The following is a 17,193-nucleotide window of genomic DNA, read 5'->3' on the forward strand; positions in this document are numbered from 1 at the left end:
GGTGAGAAATAGAGGGTAATGTTTTTATTTCTGTTTTGGCTAAAGACATTTATAAAGCAACCCTACAGTTATCTTCGCATTTTTGTTTTAAGATTACAGGTCTGGGACATAGGAAGGTCTGGCAAATGCTGACCTGGAGTAAATGCATTTGCTGGCACTAACCCAATTGTCATGCCTGGTTCTCCACAGCTGATCAAGCTTGCCAACGAGCACAGGAGTGCCCGTCTCAGCAATCCGCCTCCCTGTTCAAGGGACACCACTGTCTGCCACCTCCCTGCCTTCCTTTACACTCTCAGAGTGTAGCATCTTAGAGTCATAGTTCCTTCCCTCCCTCCTTCCCTCCCTTCCTTCTGACTTTTTTTGATGTTGTCTCACTCTGTTGCCAGGCTGGAGTGCAGTGGCGCTATCTCGGCTCACTGCAACCTCTGCCTCCTGGGTTCAAGTGATTCTCCTGCCTCAGCCTCCTGAGTAGCTGGGACTACAGGTGTGCGCCACCACACCCAGCTAATTTTTGTATTTTTAGTAGAGATGGGTTTTCACCATGTTGGCCAGGATGGTCTCAATCTCTTGACCTTGCAATCTGCCTGCCTCAGCCTCCCAAAGTGCTGGGATTACAGGCGTGAGCCACTGCACCCAGCCTCTCTTCTTTTAAAAAAATTATTATTAAATATTTTTAATTGACATATAATGATATATATTGATAGGGTACAATGTACTATTTCAGTACATTACACAATGTATAATAATCAAATCAGGGTAATTAGCACATCTATCATCTCAAACATTTATCATTTCTTTATGGTGGGAACTTTCAAACTGCACTCTTCTAGCTATCTGAAAATATACAACAAACTATTGTTAACTATATTCACCCTACAGTGCTATAGAATGCCAGAACCTATTTCTCTAACTGTAGTTTGTATTTGTTAACCAACCTCTCCCTAACCCTCTCATCCCTCTACCCTTCCCCACCTCTAGTGACCATTGTTCTACTCTCTACTTCTGTGTGATCCACTTTTTCAGTTCCTGCATATGAGTGAGAACATGGAGTATTTGTCTCTCTGTGCTTGGCTTATTTCACTTAACATAACATTGTCTAGGCTCATCCATATTGCTGTGAATGACAAGATTTCACTATTTTTTTATGGCTGAATGGTACTTCATTGTGTATATTTACCACATTTTCTTTGTCCATTTGATGGACACTTCCACAGTGACTAGTGGGATCCCCACAAATAGGAGCAGCAGATATCCATTTGACATAATGATTTCCTTTCTTTTGGCTATACACCCAGTAGTAGGATTGCTGGATCATATGGTAGCTCTATTTTTAGTTTTTTGAGGAAGCTCCATGCTGTTTTCCATACAGCCTGTACTAATTTACATTCCCACCAACAGTTTATAATAGAGTTCTCTTTTCTCCACATCCTTGCTGGTGGTTGTTATTTTCTGTCTTTTTGATAATAGCCATTCTAACTGGGGTGAGATGATATCTCCTTGTGGTTTTGATTTGCATTTCCCTGATGTTTAGTGACGCTTTCTCTTCTTTCTAAATACCATCTGCCCTACCTATCTAAAAGGGCTGCTGTAAAGAACAAATAATATATTTAAGGGGAAGTACTTTGTGACTAATGAAATCATAATTATCTTTATATACAGTAAACTATTCTACACATAATTACTATTATTAACAAGCTTTTATTGCACCACTAGCATCTGTGGTCTTCTATTTTAGGTTTCGAGGACAATTGTGGCCTTTAAGGGCCTTCTGATCTAGCCAGCAAGAGAGGATATATACATAAGGAGATGAAAACCATCCAAGCCCTGGCCGGGTGCGGTGGCTCACGCCTGCAATCCCAGCACTTTGGGAGGCCGAGGCGGGCGGATCATGAGGTCAGGAGATCGAGACCATCCTGGCTAACACGGTGAAACCCTGTCTCTACTAAAAATACAAAAAATTAGCCAGGCGCGGTGGCGGGCGCCTGTAGTCCCAGTTACTCGGGAGGCTGAGGCAGGAGAATGGCATGAACCCGGGAGGCGGAACTTGCAGTGAGCTGAGATCATGCCATTGCACTCCAGCCTGGGTGACAGAGCGAGACTCCGTCTCATAAAAAAAAAAAAAAAAAAAAAGACCATCCAAACCCTTAAGTGCCAAATGTGTGGTCCAGATGATCACTGCTGGAAGAGACCAGAGAAGGGATCAGCTACTGAAGACAGGTGGGAAGAGGCAGCACTTGAGTTGGCTTTAAAGTAAGAGAAGCCAAGTCAAGTCGAGTAGAGAGGACTGGGAGGCACTGGTGTCAAGGAAATGAGTATGTCATTTTGGCTGGGCCAGGGTGGCTGTGGTCCATCAGGAACACAGTGGAAGATCCTGGCTCGTGGTATGGTCCACATAGGAACCATGTGGAAGTTAAAGTTGTGCATCTACATGTAGGTCAGGGTCAGATGACAGAGAACTTTGAAAACCCATCCAAGGGTGTTGCGTTATCCTGCAGGTAGCTGAACTACTCACTGTCTAATAAGACCATTTTACAGTAGTACATATGTTAGAGGGACTAAGGAGGGGTGCCATGGATCCCCAGTTAGAAAATTATCAAAATAAAAAAAAAGAAAAAAAAGAAAATTATTAAAATAGCTAGGCACGGTGGCTCATGCCTGTAATCCCAGTACTTTGGGAGGTGGAGGCGGGAGGATCACCTGAGGTCGGGAGTTCAAGACCAGCCTGACCAACATGGAGAAACCCCGTCTCTACAAAAAATACAAAATTAGCTGGGCATGGTGGCACATGCCTGTAACCCCAGCTACTCGGGAGGCTGAGGCAGGAGAATCGCTTGAACCGGGAGGTGGAGGTTGTGGTGAGCCAAGATGGCACCATTGCACTCCAGCCTGGGTGACAAGAGCGAAACTCCGTCTCTCACACACACACACACACACACACACACACTCATAAAAGAAAAGAAAATTATTGAAATAAGGTGATGAGAGTAGAGACAAAGGGGATGGCAATGGGAATGAAAAATAAGGGAAGAATTTGGCTCCTAGAGAAACTTAAAGCAAAACTTTTGGACTATGTCAAGGTTCAAACTAGGGGAAAATAAGGGAATAATGTCATGATTAACTGAAACATACCTGACCACATGGATATATATACTTACATACATAAACACACACACACACACACACACACACATATATATACATGGTTTTTTTTTTTGAGGCGGAGTCTTGCTCTGTCTCCCAGGCTGGAGTGCAGTGGCGCAATCTCAGCTCATTGCAACCTCCGCCTCCCAAGTTCGAGCAATTCTCCTGCCTCAGCCTCCCGAGTAGCTGGGACTACAGGTGCATGCCACCACGCCCTGCTAATTTTTGTATTTTTAGTAGAGACAGGTTTCACCATGTTGGCCAGGCTGGTCTTGAACTCCTGGCCTCAGATGATCTGCCCACCTCGGCCTCCCAAAGTGCTGGGATTACAAGTGTGAGCTGCTGCGGCTGGCCCACATGGATATATTTTTCAGGGAAAAAATAATTTCAATTTGAAGTGGGGATGTCCAGCAGGCAGCTGGACATAACAAACTAGTGAGTGATCTCCTCAAGGAAGAGTGCTGGGCCAAATATTGTCACCTTATAGTCAGTGTCGATTTACAGAGGGACCATGACTCTCTCCCTGCAGAGGACAACAAAGTGCCCTGATAAGGCCAGGTGTGGCAGCTCATGCCTGTAATCCCAGCACTTGGGGATGCCAAGGCAGGTGGATCACTTGAGGTCAGGAGTTCAAGACCAGCCTGGCGAACATGGTGAAACCTGTCTCTACTAAAAATACAAAAATTAGCCAGGTGTGGTGGCACATGCCTGTAATTCCCAGCTTCTCAGGAGGCTGAGGCAGGAGAATCGCTTGAACCTGAGAGGTGGAGGTTGCAGTGAGCTGAGATCATGCCACTGCACTCCAGCCTGGGTGACAGAGAGAGACTCTGTCTCAAAAACAAAACCAAACAAACAAAACAACACCAACAAAACCAAGTGCCCTGAGAAAGGGGCACCTTCTGCTAGCTCACATAAAGTTGCCCCATTGGCTCCTGTCAAGGCTGGAGGATTATGCAGAAGGGCAGCCGAGGGGTTGGGTATTCCTAGCATTAGGGAGCTGGAGGATATGGAGGCATTGAGGGCAAGGAGAAGGGGGAGACTCGGACAGGACAGAGTTCAGAGAAGGACAGGGAGAAGGAGGTCTAGGAGAAATGGTGACCAACAATGCCCAGGAGGCCAAAGAAACAAGGGCCTCAGGAAGTCAAGGTGTCAGAGAAGAGTGCAATCCACAGTCAGCCCGCAAGGGGCCACGTCAGAAGTGAGTGGGCAAAAGGGAAAGGGAGACAGTTCTGAGTGCTTAAGATGGGATCTTAGCGGGTAGTATGAACAGGGTTTTTTTTGTTGTTTTTTTTTTTTAGTGAGAAGGCAGGTAAAAAAAAATTAGAGAGTATGACATTAATTAAATATGCTAGAAGCAGGGAGGGAGGATTAAGGGGCATGGTCCCTGAAGGATCTGGGTGGATCGCTACTGATGGGCCAGAGTCTGCATCTCATAACTTCTACTGATGCTGTGTGCTCTGCACAGAAAGGAGTGGCAATTCCCTGAATCCCAGGCTCTTGGATGCCTCCAGGCTCATCTTCCTTTTGCCTCTTCTCCCCTGTTCACCTCCTCGCTCCTCCTGAATTATGATCTGCTTAAAATAAAAGTTATAGCAGCTAATATTTCCTGAGAGCTTGCTCTGTTCTGGGCATTAAATCCCTGAATCCTCGCACTTTCCTTATGAGGTGGTATTGTCTCCAGGTGAGCAAACTGGCTCTGAAAGCTATCAGAGACAGAAATGAGCTCTGAGCTCAGGCAGTCCAACTTAACTCAGAGTTTACAATAAACCCCCTCCATTTGTGTCCTCACTTTTTTCTTTTTTCTCAGTTTGCCCCACCTGGGCTTGGTAACCCAGCTCTAATCTTTAGCTTTGTGGTGAGGCTGCTGCTCCAGGTAATGGTCCCTCCCTCAAATCACTGTACCGTAACTGCCTGAGGGGCGCGTTGTGATGGCCTAGCCCAAGCCTTAGGACACCCCAACACATCTTCTGAGGAACTTTGAAGTCGACCTGGTGTTATTTCCTCTAGTTCTACAAGCCTCTTCATGTCTGTCTTTTGAGAGAACCACATCTAGACATTCGGCATCCTTTGAGATGAACTTCCTGACCGAGTTATGGATCTAGTATCTGAGACATCGCCAAACTCTATTCTTAATATTTAATTACATGGCCTTGGTGTTAAAATCTCGAATGCCTAGGCCCGGGGAACCACCATAAATGAATTAAATGGGCTGGAGATGAGAAAAACAGGGCAGCAATGTGTTATATGCCAAGTGGCACTGGGTTTGGGGAGACAAACTAGAGCAGAAGAAGTTATGGCAAAGTGGCGAGTCAAGTGTCTAAAGCTGATCTCTGCTACACAGAATGAGGGAAGCTCTGTGTAATCAGAACTCATTTCCCAAGAGAAACCAGAAAGCTTCACTTTGTGTGTGCATGAAAACTCCTGATTTTTTTAAAGTTGGCAACTATTTCACAATTCCAAAACTTTGTGGGGCCATCCCTGTGAGGCCAAACAAAACATGTCTGCTGGCCAAATCTGGCCTTGAGGCGACACATTCTACTGTGCCTGTGTGTGACACATCCTGCTGTTCCTGTGTTCAGCAAGAGCTGAGGCTCTTCCTAGCAGTTCTTAACGTCCCTCCCAGAAATTTCCCTAACAGCTGCTGATCCGGATGTGTCCTGACATTGCCATGTATGCCCAGATTTTCCACAGACTTCTTCATGCACCTTCATGTGTGGACACCGTAAATAATTCTTCTCATGAAAAGTTAACTAGACCTTGAACTAATTCAGCAGGGCCGCCATCTGGGAGTCCTCAGAAGCAGTGAATTGTCAGCACTGTAAACATTTTAAGCTTCGGGGAGGACACTGACTTTTTCTAAACTAATCACCCCTGCCAGTCAAGATGTGCAGTATGGGTTCAAGAACAAGGCGTTCATTTAACAACAATAACAAAAACAGTGAGGATGAATACCGGACAGCCATCATAATGAAAGGCCTAAAAGCAAACTATGACTTCCCTAATAAGGCGACGGCCAAAGCTGGCTCCCTGGCGGTCGAGCGCCAATACAATTAATCAGTCTGTTTTCAGTTTTCTCACGACAGCAATATTAACAGTTTGCTTTATTCTGTTTATATGGTGCTGACAGGTCTTCAGCATGTTGGGCCTACTTGCTGGAGATTAATGGCCACTCTCATATTGAGGTAAAAACCAGGCAGGAAGAGAATGCCTTTTACGACTAGATAAGAACTGGATTCTCTTGCTTTTTTTTGTTCCCCATCAACTCCTCCCTCTTTTAATTTCTATCAGGGATATATAAGATTAGTTAAGTCCAGCAAGTTCACCGCACTGTTTAAACTCCCCCACTTTAGATGTTGTATCCTCAGGTAAAACAAAGGGAGCTTTAAATATTGATTTTGGATAAACTCATTACATATAAAGGTATTGGTGACTAACTTTGTTTTTAAGAAGTCAGATTCAGCCTGGGCAACATGGTGAAAGCCCGTCTCTACTAAAAATACAAAAATTAGCTAGGTGTGGTGGCACATGCCTGTAATCCCAGCTACTCAGGAGGCTGAGGCAGGAGAATCGCTTGAACCCAGGAGGCGGAGGCTGCAGTGAGCCGAGATCATGCCACTGCACTCCAGCCTGGGCGATAGAGTGAGACTCTGTCTCAAAAAAAAAAAGAAAAAAAAAAGAAGTGTGGCTGGCCGGGTGTGGTGGCTCACACCTATAATCCCAACACTTTGGGAGGCTGAGGCAGGTGGATCACCTGAGGTCAGGAGTTTGAGACCAGCCTGGCCAACATGGTGAAACCCCGTCTCTACTAAAAATACAAAAATTAGCCAGGCGTGGTGGCACATGCCTGTAATCCCAGCTACCCGGGAGGCTGAGACAGGAGAATTGCTGGAACCTGGGAGGCGGAGGTTGCAGTGAGCCAAGATCACGCCACTGCACTCCAGCCTGGGTGACAGAGCAAAACTCCGTCTCAAAAAAAAAAAAAAAAAGTGTGGCCTGGCTGCAGGAAGTATGGACACCCCAGCAAAACTCTTGGAGATTATTTCACTAAATAGTCATATTTCAAAATATGACTGGTTGTTTAGTGCCTAGAAAAACAATTTTTTAAAATTACATTTTAATTAAATTTTTTAATAAAAATGATTTAAAAAAATTCAAGACCAGCCCCCCTCAACTTACCCCCTCCCTCAAAAGCCGTAAAAGTACTACTTGTTACTAGCACACTTTTCTCTGCCTCAGGTTTGAGAGAAATGGTAACCTTAAGCAATATTTTAACAACATGTAAGTATAGGAAATCTAAAATAACAAAATTTAAAATAAAGCAGTGCTTCCTCAGTTTCTGTAGGAATCAATGTCTCATTGTTGGCTCGTAGGCAGACTGCTCCACCCATTTTATGAAACAGTCACATGGAGAAGCATGCACTGTATAAGCAGAAACTACAGGCCTGAGCCCAGCTAGCTTTCCATCCACTCTCCCTTGCTCACTCCTTTCTTGACATAGCAGCAGGAAAAGAGGATTAATTCTAGTAGAGAGAATAACAGGGGGTGGCTTTTAAGTGGAATATTTTATCAAATATTTTTAAAGCCAGATATAAGAACAGTCTAGGATAAGAAAGTGATATTAATAACAATAATAGTATTTACTGTATGCTTACTATGTCCAAGCACTGTTTTAAGCACTTCAGTTGTGTGAACTCATTTAATTCCCACAAGGGAATGCCTTGAGAGCAAAGTAATAATTTTTGCCTGAAGGGCAGGGTATTTGAGAGTAGAACAATATACTGGGTTAGACTTGGGCAGATCTTGAATTCTATACTTCTATTTTAAATAATTTATCTAATGCAAAGGTTGGATTGAAGAGGGAAGAAATGTTAGGCTAGTTAGAAGGACACTGCAATAGCCTTGAGATCCTCAACCATGGTAGTATATTATAAGTAAAAAGGAGAGGAAAGATTTAAGAGTTATCTCAGAAACAGAACCATCTAAATTTTTTGGACTGATTTGACTGCTCTTTCACTCATTTGCTTATTCACTCAACCACTATTTTTGAGTGTTTTGGATGGGTCAGACATTACGCTAAGTGAAAAATAGGAAGGTAAGAAAAAGAAGACTCTGAAGATGATTCTCTCCCCAAAATTGGGCTACTAGCTATTATTCAGTGGTCTGAAGCGACACTTAATATACATCCATCCCTCCCTCCATCTATCCATTCAGTACTTACTGAACACCTACCTTGTGCCAGGCATTGCATTATATAATGGTTATGAACAAGTCCAGGAAAGAAAAATATAGGGAAAAGGGAAAATGAAGGGGAAAAATGCTGTCTTCATTCTCATAGCTTTGGGAGTGCCTTGTTTCTAGAACTCCCATTTCTTTCCTGGTGGTCTGGCCATAAGGCACAGTACATGGTGGTAAACCACCAGACTGCTGGAATTGAGTAGAGATTCTTAGTCATCCATATGAGGAGAGGACCTTCTATTTAATTTCTAAATGTGTGCCCTGATTTGGCATATTTTAAGCAGAGAAAAACATTATACCATAAAGGTATCTAACATGATTCCTATGTAGAGATTTTAATATTGTCTAGAAATACAGGCACAAGAAAAATAAGCTCTGAGCAAAGCCAAAAGGTACTGAAAATAATAGAACATACTTTGAACATTAAAAATCTTGTATCTGGTTTAGTTGGTAAATTAGTTTGAGACATATAATTCTATTGCCTTCCAAGGAAAGCCCTGATCTTTTAAAATTAAGATCTGCCTAGACTTTACAAGAATAAATCCTGACCACTTTCTGTGCTTTCTGAAAAACAACTAGGTAATAGAATGACTACCACTGAAAGTATTTTGCTTTATGGCAGCTGTCTTTTCATTATTATTTTATGAGAGCTTGTCTAGATATTATATATCCTTCACTATCTACATTTAGTTCTTTTTAGATGCCCGGGGTTACGTCAGTTTCTTTGGATCTAATTGGATCTCAAAACTCCATCACTTCAATACTTTCCAAAGGTTCTTAGGCAGGTAGGCTTACCTCCAAAAACATTTAACATGACTAATGCATGCTGCTGGTCATTTCTATTAAAACAAAAAAATTAAAAGGTATTTTTAGAGACTTATGAACGCCATCAACAATTATTTCAAGTATAAGCTAGTTTGTATATGCCAAGGGTGAGACTTTAAATGCCTATAAAATCTGTCTGTAAAAAAGGAATTTGATGAGAGCAGGCACATTTTAGTTTCAACTTTAAGGATCTGAGCCTGCTTTGGACTTGGTGTTCTATGAACTATGAGCTAACTAAGTTACGGGAAAGCAGCCTGCACCCACGGTAAGATGAAAAGGCAGAACTCTGGGCCTGTGCATTTTAATTATAGCTCTACTGCCTGCATCATTGACCAAGTTTGGGTATTTGTTTCTGTACAGAAAATAAGATTTGAGGCCCACACAGTGGCTCACGCCTGTAATCCCAACACTTTGGGAGGCTGAGGCAGGAGGATCGCTTGAGTCCAGGATTTTAAGACCAGCCTGGGCAACAGAATGAGTCTCTGTCTCTATTCTTTAAAAATAAAAATAAAAATAAATAAGTATATAAAATAAAATAAAATTTGAATAACCATTTACTTATTTCCCATTGAAAATGCTTTTTAGTTATGAACTATTTTAAACATGCTTATTTTTTGCTGATGAGAAACGGGAATTGAAATTGGGAAAAGTATAAAATACTACATAAGTGACCAATATACATATTTCCATGATTATTATCTCAAATTAACATACTGGTAAGAGAAGCCTTCACCGTCCTGGGTACTCGATCCATGGGTGAAAGCCTTCAGTAACGGTGAATGTTATTTTCATTTTGCTTGGCTTAACCAAATGGGGACCTTGGAGTAAAAAAAGTAAAAAGATGAGCCCAGAGAGAGGCTGGCAGTGGAGAGGCAGAGGGAGAGCCACAAAATTAGAGGCGGTCCGTGCTGGAAAGGCCCTCTGGAGATAATCTCACCACCCTCCGTGGGCGGGAAAGAAAAACAAACGGGAGCCGTCTGAGATTTATGACTCTTACCTGCGGCGGAGATCCTCTGCCACCGCTGCCCGGCAGCTGAATAAATAGGCTCGGAGCGACTTCAGCCGCTGCCGCAGCCGCAGCACGGCGGCCAGTGGCTCTGCGTGGTGGTACAGCATGGCGTTCTCCTGCTGGATGTCGATGAGCGGCTCCTCGTACACGTATTCCAGAAACTCCTTGGCCTGCTTCGACACCTACAAAACAAGCGTCGTCAGTCAGTCCTGGAGAAGCACCTGGCTCTCCACACCTGCTCAAACTAGGAACCATAGCTGAAATATCAAAGGAACACGATTATTTTCTCAATACAGACAAATGAAAAAGTCTGTAGTTGAATTAAATGTAAATTTTGACTTCTCTCTCTTCCAGACATTCAACTGTAAGCTAGGAAGGAATTTATTAATTCTGTATCTTGACTGCAGTAGTGATTATAGGAACCTACACATGTGACAGAATGGTACAGTATGGTGCCGTTATACTGACCTGTTATACCAATGTCAACTTGCTGTTTTTGTTTTTGATATTGTACCTTAGTTGCCTAAGATGTAGCCAACGGAGGAAACTGTGTGAAAGGTACACAGAACCTCTCTGAATTGTCTATGCAATTTCCTGTGAATCCACAATTATTTCAAAATAAAAAAGGAATTAATTAAGAAGACTGTCTTAACACAAACGCTGATTTTTAAAAATGACATAAATTTATACGTGCATATATATGTATGAATACTCCATAACACTTTTGAAAAGTAGCCACTTAAAAAATAGGTAAATCAAGGCCGGGTGTGGTGGCTCATGCCTGTAATCACAGCACTTTGGGAGGCTGAGGCGGGCAGATCACTTGAGGTCAGGAATTCGAGACCAGCCTAGCCAACATGGCGAAACCCCGTCTCTACTAAAAATACAGAAATTAGCCAGGCGTGGTGGCACATGCCTGTAATCCCAGCTACTTGGGAGGTTGAGGCGGGAGAATTCCTTGAACTCAGAAGGCAGGGGTTGCAGTGTGCCGAGATCATGCCACTGCACTCCAGCCTGGGCAACAGAGTGAGACTCCATCTAACAAACAAACAAACAGAGTAAATCATGTACATATTACAACATTCAAGAAGGATAAAAAGATATTATTTGCAGAATAATCTGACTGACTAGGAAACAAGTTCAAATATACTGCTTCAGTGACCAGAAAGGAGTTGCTCTTATTACAACTTTGAACTTGGGCTAACTCCAGCCAATATATCCATCCAATTCTGTATCCACCTTGAGTGGTAATCCACAGTAATCCACAAGACTATGAAAGTTCATTTTATAATGTCATTGTCATCAGTAGAAGTAGTACATGGAAACACAATGTCTCAGAGATACAGAGGGAGTGGCTTAAATAATGCATAACATGAGGGTAATTTTTCAGAATCTCTACATACCAATCACTGACAGTGAGATGTAGATTGGCTACTAATACATAGAAAGTTGGCTCAGTTTCTATTTATGGAAGATAAAACCTCTCTAAAAAGTTTCCATTAAAATCTCTCGGCCAGGTGCAGTGGCTCACGCCTGTAATCCCAGCACTTTGGAAGGCTGAGATGGGTGGATCACGAGGTCAGGAGATCGAGACCATCCTGGCTAACACGGTGAAACCCCGTCTCTACTAAAAATACAAAAAATTAGCCAGGTGTGGTGGTGGGCGCCTGTAATCCCAGCTACTTGGGAGGCTGAGGCAGGAGAATGGCGTGAACCCGGGAGGCAGAGCTCGCAGTGAGCCGAGATTGCGCCACTGCACTCCAGCTTGGGCGACTGAGCCAGACTCCATCTCCAAAAAAAAAAAAAAAATCTCTCTAGGAGCAAGGTTAGAATTCAACATTGAAATAAACAAAAAACTTTGCTTATTAAAAAGAAAATAAAAAATCTACTATGTTTTATATGGTAGGCTAGAAGAATATTAATAAAGATATATAGGATACAGTTCCTACCCTCAGATGGCTCACTGTTTAGTATGAGACAAATATTTAAAACAAAACCACATGTAACATGCAGCGTGTACCCTGTCATCTGCTACCAAAGAGGTATGGATGGGGCCCACCGGTAGCTTAGAGGAGGGAGAAATCAACTCTCCTGGTGGGGAGAGGGTTGGCAAAGCAGGTGGCACTGGATCTGGGTGTAGAAGATAAACAGAAATTCACTTGGTGAACAAATACAGGACAGAATAGAGTACAACAGGCAGAAACAAACATAAAAACCTCTCTGTATGTATATGTGATAATTAAATGTATGGCTATTATATGTTGATTATTAAATTTCTCGTACATAAACATAAAATTCAATATGATCATTTTCTTACATCGCAAAGCTTATACCAAAGTTTATGTTCTTTATAGGAATGCAAAAAATACATCATTTAAAAAATAAACTTCTAATTTTTTTCCTTATAAGCAATTATTTTTGAGGTACCTGTTGTGTTGTGTGATCCTATAGCATCCTGCAGAGTTAGAGTTACAGAATTAGAGAAGTTTACAGTCTCTGAAAATCCAGGTCACAAAGAGGCACCTAGAATTAGCCAAAATCTTCAACTATCTAACCAGATTGGAAATAACAGTTATTCCTCACTTTTATTTTTGAGGCATTTATTAATAGACACAGGTACATGCCAGATACTGTAGCAGGCATTAGGCATTCAGTGGAGAATAAAACAAGCATGGCCCTGTCTTTAGGTATAATAGCCCACAGTTCAGTGGGAAAGAAAGAATTGGGTTTAAATATTTTATTTATCATTATTAAATATTTGTGATATTTAAATATCTTAAAATGAGGAAAAGACTGATGGTGTTTTGGGAAATGAAGTACAACCCACTTGAAACTGTTGCTAAAAAATGATGTATTGTACAATTCAATTAGTCCTTCTGGCTCTATTGAGCAGTGTTTATATGGAGTCAGAGCCCTGCTGAATTAGGTTAACAATGCTACCTTTTAGTAGGTGAACAGAGCGACAGAGGGCACTGGCCAGTCTCCCAGGCCTTAAAAGGCTTCTCTCTTCAGGTGGTACTTAAGCCCGAAAGGAAGAAAAAAATCTTTTACAGAGAAGGTAAAAGCAGTGAGACAAATGGAACAGCAGCCACTGACATCAGTATTCATAAACTGAAATTACAAAAAGCAAAAAGAGAGCTCGTTTCAACCATGTCGGATGCGCTGCCTTCACCAGTTGTTACTAGCAGTAGGCATACGGTGCACATCGCTACTGCTGCTGCCTGAGTACATGAACAAATCCCCACCATGTTCAGCCATTTTTGGCAGCAAGGCTGAGCACATGCACTCATTTTTGAGAATCAGCCACTAACAATCGGTGAGGGAATTTTTGAGAGAACTCAAAATCTGGCATGGCATACTATTTTTGCAAAATAGAGCATTGTATCCCCACTGATTTCCTAAGTTCTAAATGACCCTCCACACTGGCATGAGGATTGCACTCTCAAACTCAACTTGAATTAAAAAAGAAAATGTTAAAAAAAAAAGTTACTTAGGAACAAAAGCCAAAGATATTCTTAGGTGATAAAGTTTATTTGAGAAAAAGTTTTTTTGTTAATATAAATATTACATGAATTATATGTGAACACTGACTATGTTCCAACTAAGAGCTAAGAACTACTGTCCTACTTCTTGCCAATCAAACTATGAAAAACCTAAAAAGCCTGCTGCCATTTCTTATGTAAAGAAAAATTCAGCTCATAGTCAGGTGCAGATGAATGAGCTCAAAACTCTATTTTTAAAAATGAATGGTTTTGGCTCCATTCTTTTCCATGATACCACTCCATTCACATTAGTATTAGTATTGACCTATTAGTATTTTACCAAATAATATTTAATATTTATTAATTATATTCATTCTATTCATATGAATGAATTTCTTTCCATAGCTTTTGTAGCTTATAAACAGAATAGTTTAAGCTATAAGAACTCAACTCTGTGACGGTGATTGTGCTGCAGTTTGTGAACTGATTCTTTCTTCACAACCCTGCCGTCTACATGATTCAAGAGAGATGAGAAGGAGGAATCCAAGAGGAATGAGGCCTCCTCCCCTAACTCACATTCAGGAGGAGTTGGAGAAAATGGTAAAATCACATTATGATTAGCTACAAACTAATAATGACCAGATCTGCTATTTACACATATACATTTATAAGTAAACACACGTCACTTGATTTGAACATTATTAAGTGTCATCAGTATAGACTCGAACATAATACAACTTTTGTTACACTAGTGACAGCCCCTTCTTAAAAACAAAGTTCTTGAATGTTGTTCAGGTTTGCGTAATCCTGAGGGAGAGTGTTCTGGTATGCTCCCCCACAAAAATAGCCCCTGGTGATAACGTAATGGGGCAAAGGGAATGTTTAACCATAGATAGCAATTTGGAGATGACATGGTATTATGGTGGTGGTAGCGAGGACTTTATTTTTTATTAAAGGAGGAAAATGTATCAGAATAAAACATGAATAAGAAGGACTCATAGAATAACAAAGACTAGTAAAGATAATCTAATTCAATTTTTCTCAACTTGTGTTCCAAGGAACACTAGTCCCACAAAAAAGACGTTTGAAGTCCAATAAGATGTATGCCACACACCACTTTCTTTCCTTGGAGATTCAAAGCACAGCATGTTTGCATATTAAAACTGAGACATCTTGTACCGAAGAAAATCTCCTTAACCCAGCCACTTCTCAAAGCTATTTTACTACAGACAGGGCAGCTGTTTAGTGCTGCACAGGATGCATGGGCGGTGGGAGTGTGGGAGATAAGATCCAGCCTGGACCCCCACTCACCAACCAGAAGAAAGGGCGTCTTTCTCTACCTTGCTGCATCCTCTTGCTGAGCTGTGAGTTTGCTAAGCTGTGTTCTGGAGGGGCCCTTTTCCAATTCCCATAAAGCTGGGCTAGCTGTGGCCCTCCTTTTTGCGTAACACCTACTAACACGAAAGAATTTGGTAATGCTCTGTGGAATACACTTTGAGAAACACTGAACTAATCCATTGCCTGTATTTAATAGAAGAGAAGATTGAGTACAAAGAGCATATAAGTAACTTATTTGTGGTCACGTCATGGCAGAATTAGAGCCAGAACTCAGATCCATGGATACTCTGCTCTCTGCTTTTTAGCACTGTTTACATTCACAATTCTTCTTATTTTTTAATAATGTTACCATACTCTATCAGCTTATCACTCCATAAAAGAGTTTTCCTGCCCCTTCTCCATCTCACAGCAAGTAGGCTACAAATGAAGACTAACCTATAATGTAATTAAGCAGGACACTGACATGTAGGATCCCATTTGATTTTAACTTTAAAATAAAACTGAAGTTCAGTAACATTTCATTTATACAAAAGTTACTTATTTGTGCAATTTATTTTATTTTATTCTGTTTTAGAGACAAGGTTTTGCTCTGTTGCCCAGGCTGGCTGGAATGCAGTGGCATGATCATAGTTCACTGTAACTTCAAACTTCTGAGCTCAAGGGATCCTCCCACCTCAGCCTCTGGAGTAGCTAGGTAGGACTACAGGTGCATGCCCACCACGCCTGGTTAATTTTTAAATTTTTTGTAGAGATAGGGTCTTGCTGCTGCCCAAGCTGGTCTCAAGCAAATCCTTCTGCTTCAGCCTCCAAAAGCACTGGGATTATAGGCATGAGCCACTGCGCCCAGTCTATTTCTGTATTTTTTTACTGTCTTTCTCCTTTCACTGGAATAAGAGCATCCATAAGGAAAGAAACTATATCCCCAGTGCCTAGAACAGTGAGCACAATAAATATCCAATAAATACTTCTTGAACAAATGAATGAATAATTTGCAATGCTCTGGCCATAACTTTGAAGCATACAGTCTTGCTTTAGACATAGTTCCTACAGCTTGGTTATTTGTTTCTAAGTTCATAACATATTTAGTGTCCATAAAGAAGAAAAGATAGCTAGAGGCACCACGGATACAACATAAATGACAGCTGACATCCTAGCACCAGGGGAAGAGAGGCACCTATAGGAAGCTACAAGGTGAAAACAAAGAGCATACAACCCTAATTGAGGGCAACTTGGCACTATCCATCAAACTCACAAATGTACATACCTACATCTAGGAAGTTATCTACAGATAGTTTTGCTTATCAATGAAAAAAATTATATTCAATATTATGTAAAAAGTTATTCACTGAATTACTGTCTATAATAGCAAAAGACTGGAAAAATCTAAATGTCCATCAAAAAAAGAACTGGTTAGATAAATTAGTGTGTGTATGTGTGTGTAAATACGTGTGTAAAATTCATGAAATATTTTAAAAAAATGCAAGGAAGAGTTTTATTATCTAAATGGAAAGCTCTCTAAGCACTGGGTGTATACTATATTGTCATTTTTGTATGAAAAAATACATGTACATAAAATATCTCTGGAAGCATACACGAGAAAGGAGTGTTTTGGTTGCCTCTGAGAAGAACGGGGTGAGCAAAAAGGAGATTATTTATGTATGTACGCATGCCCCCTTTTACTTTTCGAACCTTGAACTTACTGAAAGTATACTATATTCAAAAAAGAAGAATGAATAAAATATAGCAGTGCAAGGCATTTAGGGAAAAACAGCCTCACTTACCACATTAAACTCTCAAGTTATCTATCACAGGACAGAACAATCATTTACATCTATAATTCTGGTCCAGGCACAGTGGCTCATGCCTATAATCCCAACATTTTGGGAGGCTGAGGTAGGAGGATTGCTTTAGGCCAGGAGTTTGAGACCAGCCTGGGCAACATAGCAAGACTTTGTCTCTACCAAAAACTAATTTAAAAATTAGCCAGGTGTGGTGGCATGCGCCTGTAGTCCCAACTACTCAGGAGGCTGGGGTGGGAGGAATGCTTGAGCGCCAGAGTTCAAGGCTGCAGTGAGCTACAATCGTGCCACTGCACTCCAGCCTGGGTAACAGAGCACGACCCTGTCTCAAAAAAAAAAAAAAAAAAAATTCCAAGGCATTAAA

At 41.4% G+C, this 17,193-nt stretch overlaps 1 protein-coding gene across 2 annotated transcripts in view; it reads right to left on the bottom strand.

Annotated features, from left to right (window-relative positions):
• Window positions 1-17,193, bottom strand: part of PLEKHM3 (pleckstrin homology domain containing M3) — a 204,045-nt gene that overhangs the window by 99,210 nt on the left and 87,642 nt on the right. Inside the window, exons 5-6 of one of the 2 annotated variants that reach the window (XM_063647837.1) lie at window positions 10,199-10,392; window positions 9,932-10,019 (exon numbers count right to left, since the gene is read on the bottom strand). In XM_063647837.1, coding sequence (XP_063503907.1) covers window positions 10,004-10,019; window positions 10,199-10,392 — 210 coding nt within the window. In that variant the 3' untranslated portion in view covers window positions 9,932-10,003. Of the gene's footprint in view, window positions 1-9,931; window positions 10,020-10,198; window positions 10,393-17,193 lie in introns of those variants that run through there. The other variant, XM_054478417.2, reaches the window with a different exon arrangement.

Source organism: Pongo pygmaeus, chromosome 11 (genome assembly GCF_028885625.2).
Source record: "Pongo pygmaeus isolate AG05252 chromosome 11, NHGRI_mPonPyg2-v2.0_pri, whole genome shotgun sequence".
Lineage (NCBI taxonomy): Eukaryota > Metazoa > Chordata > Mammalia > Primates > Hominidae > Pongo > Pongo pygmaeus.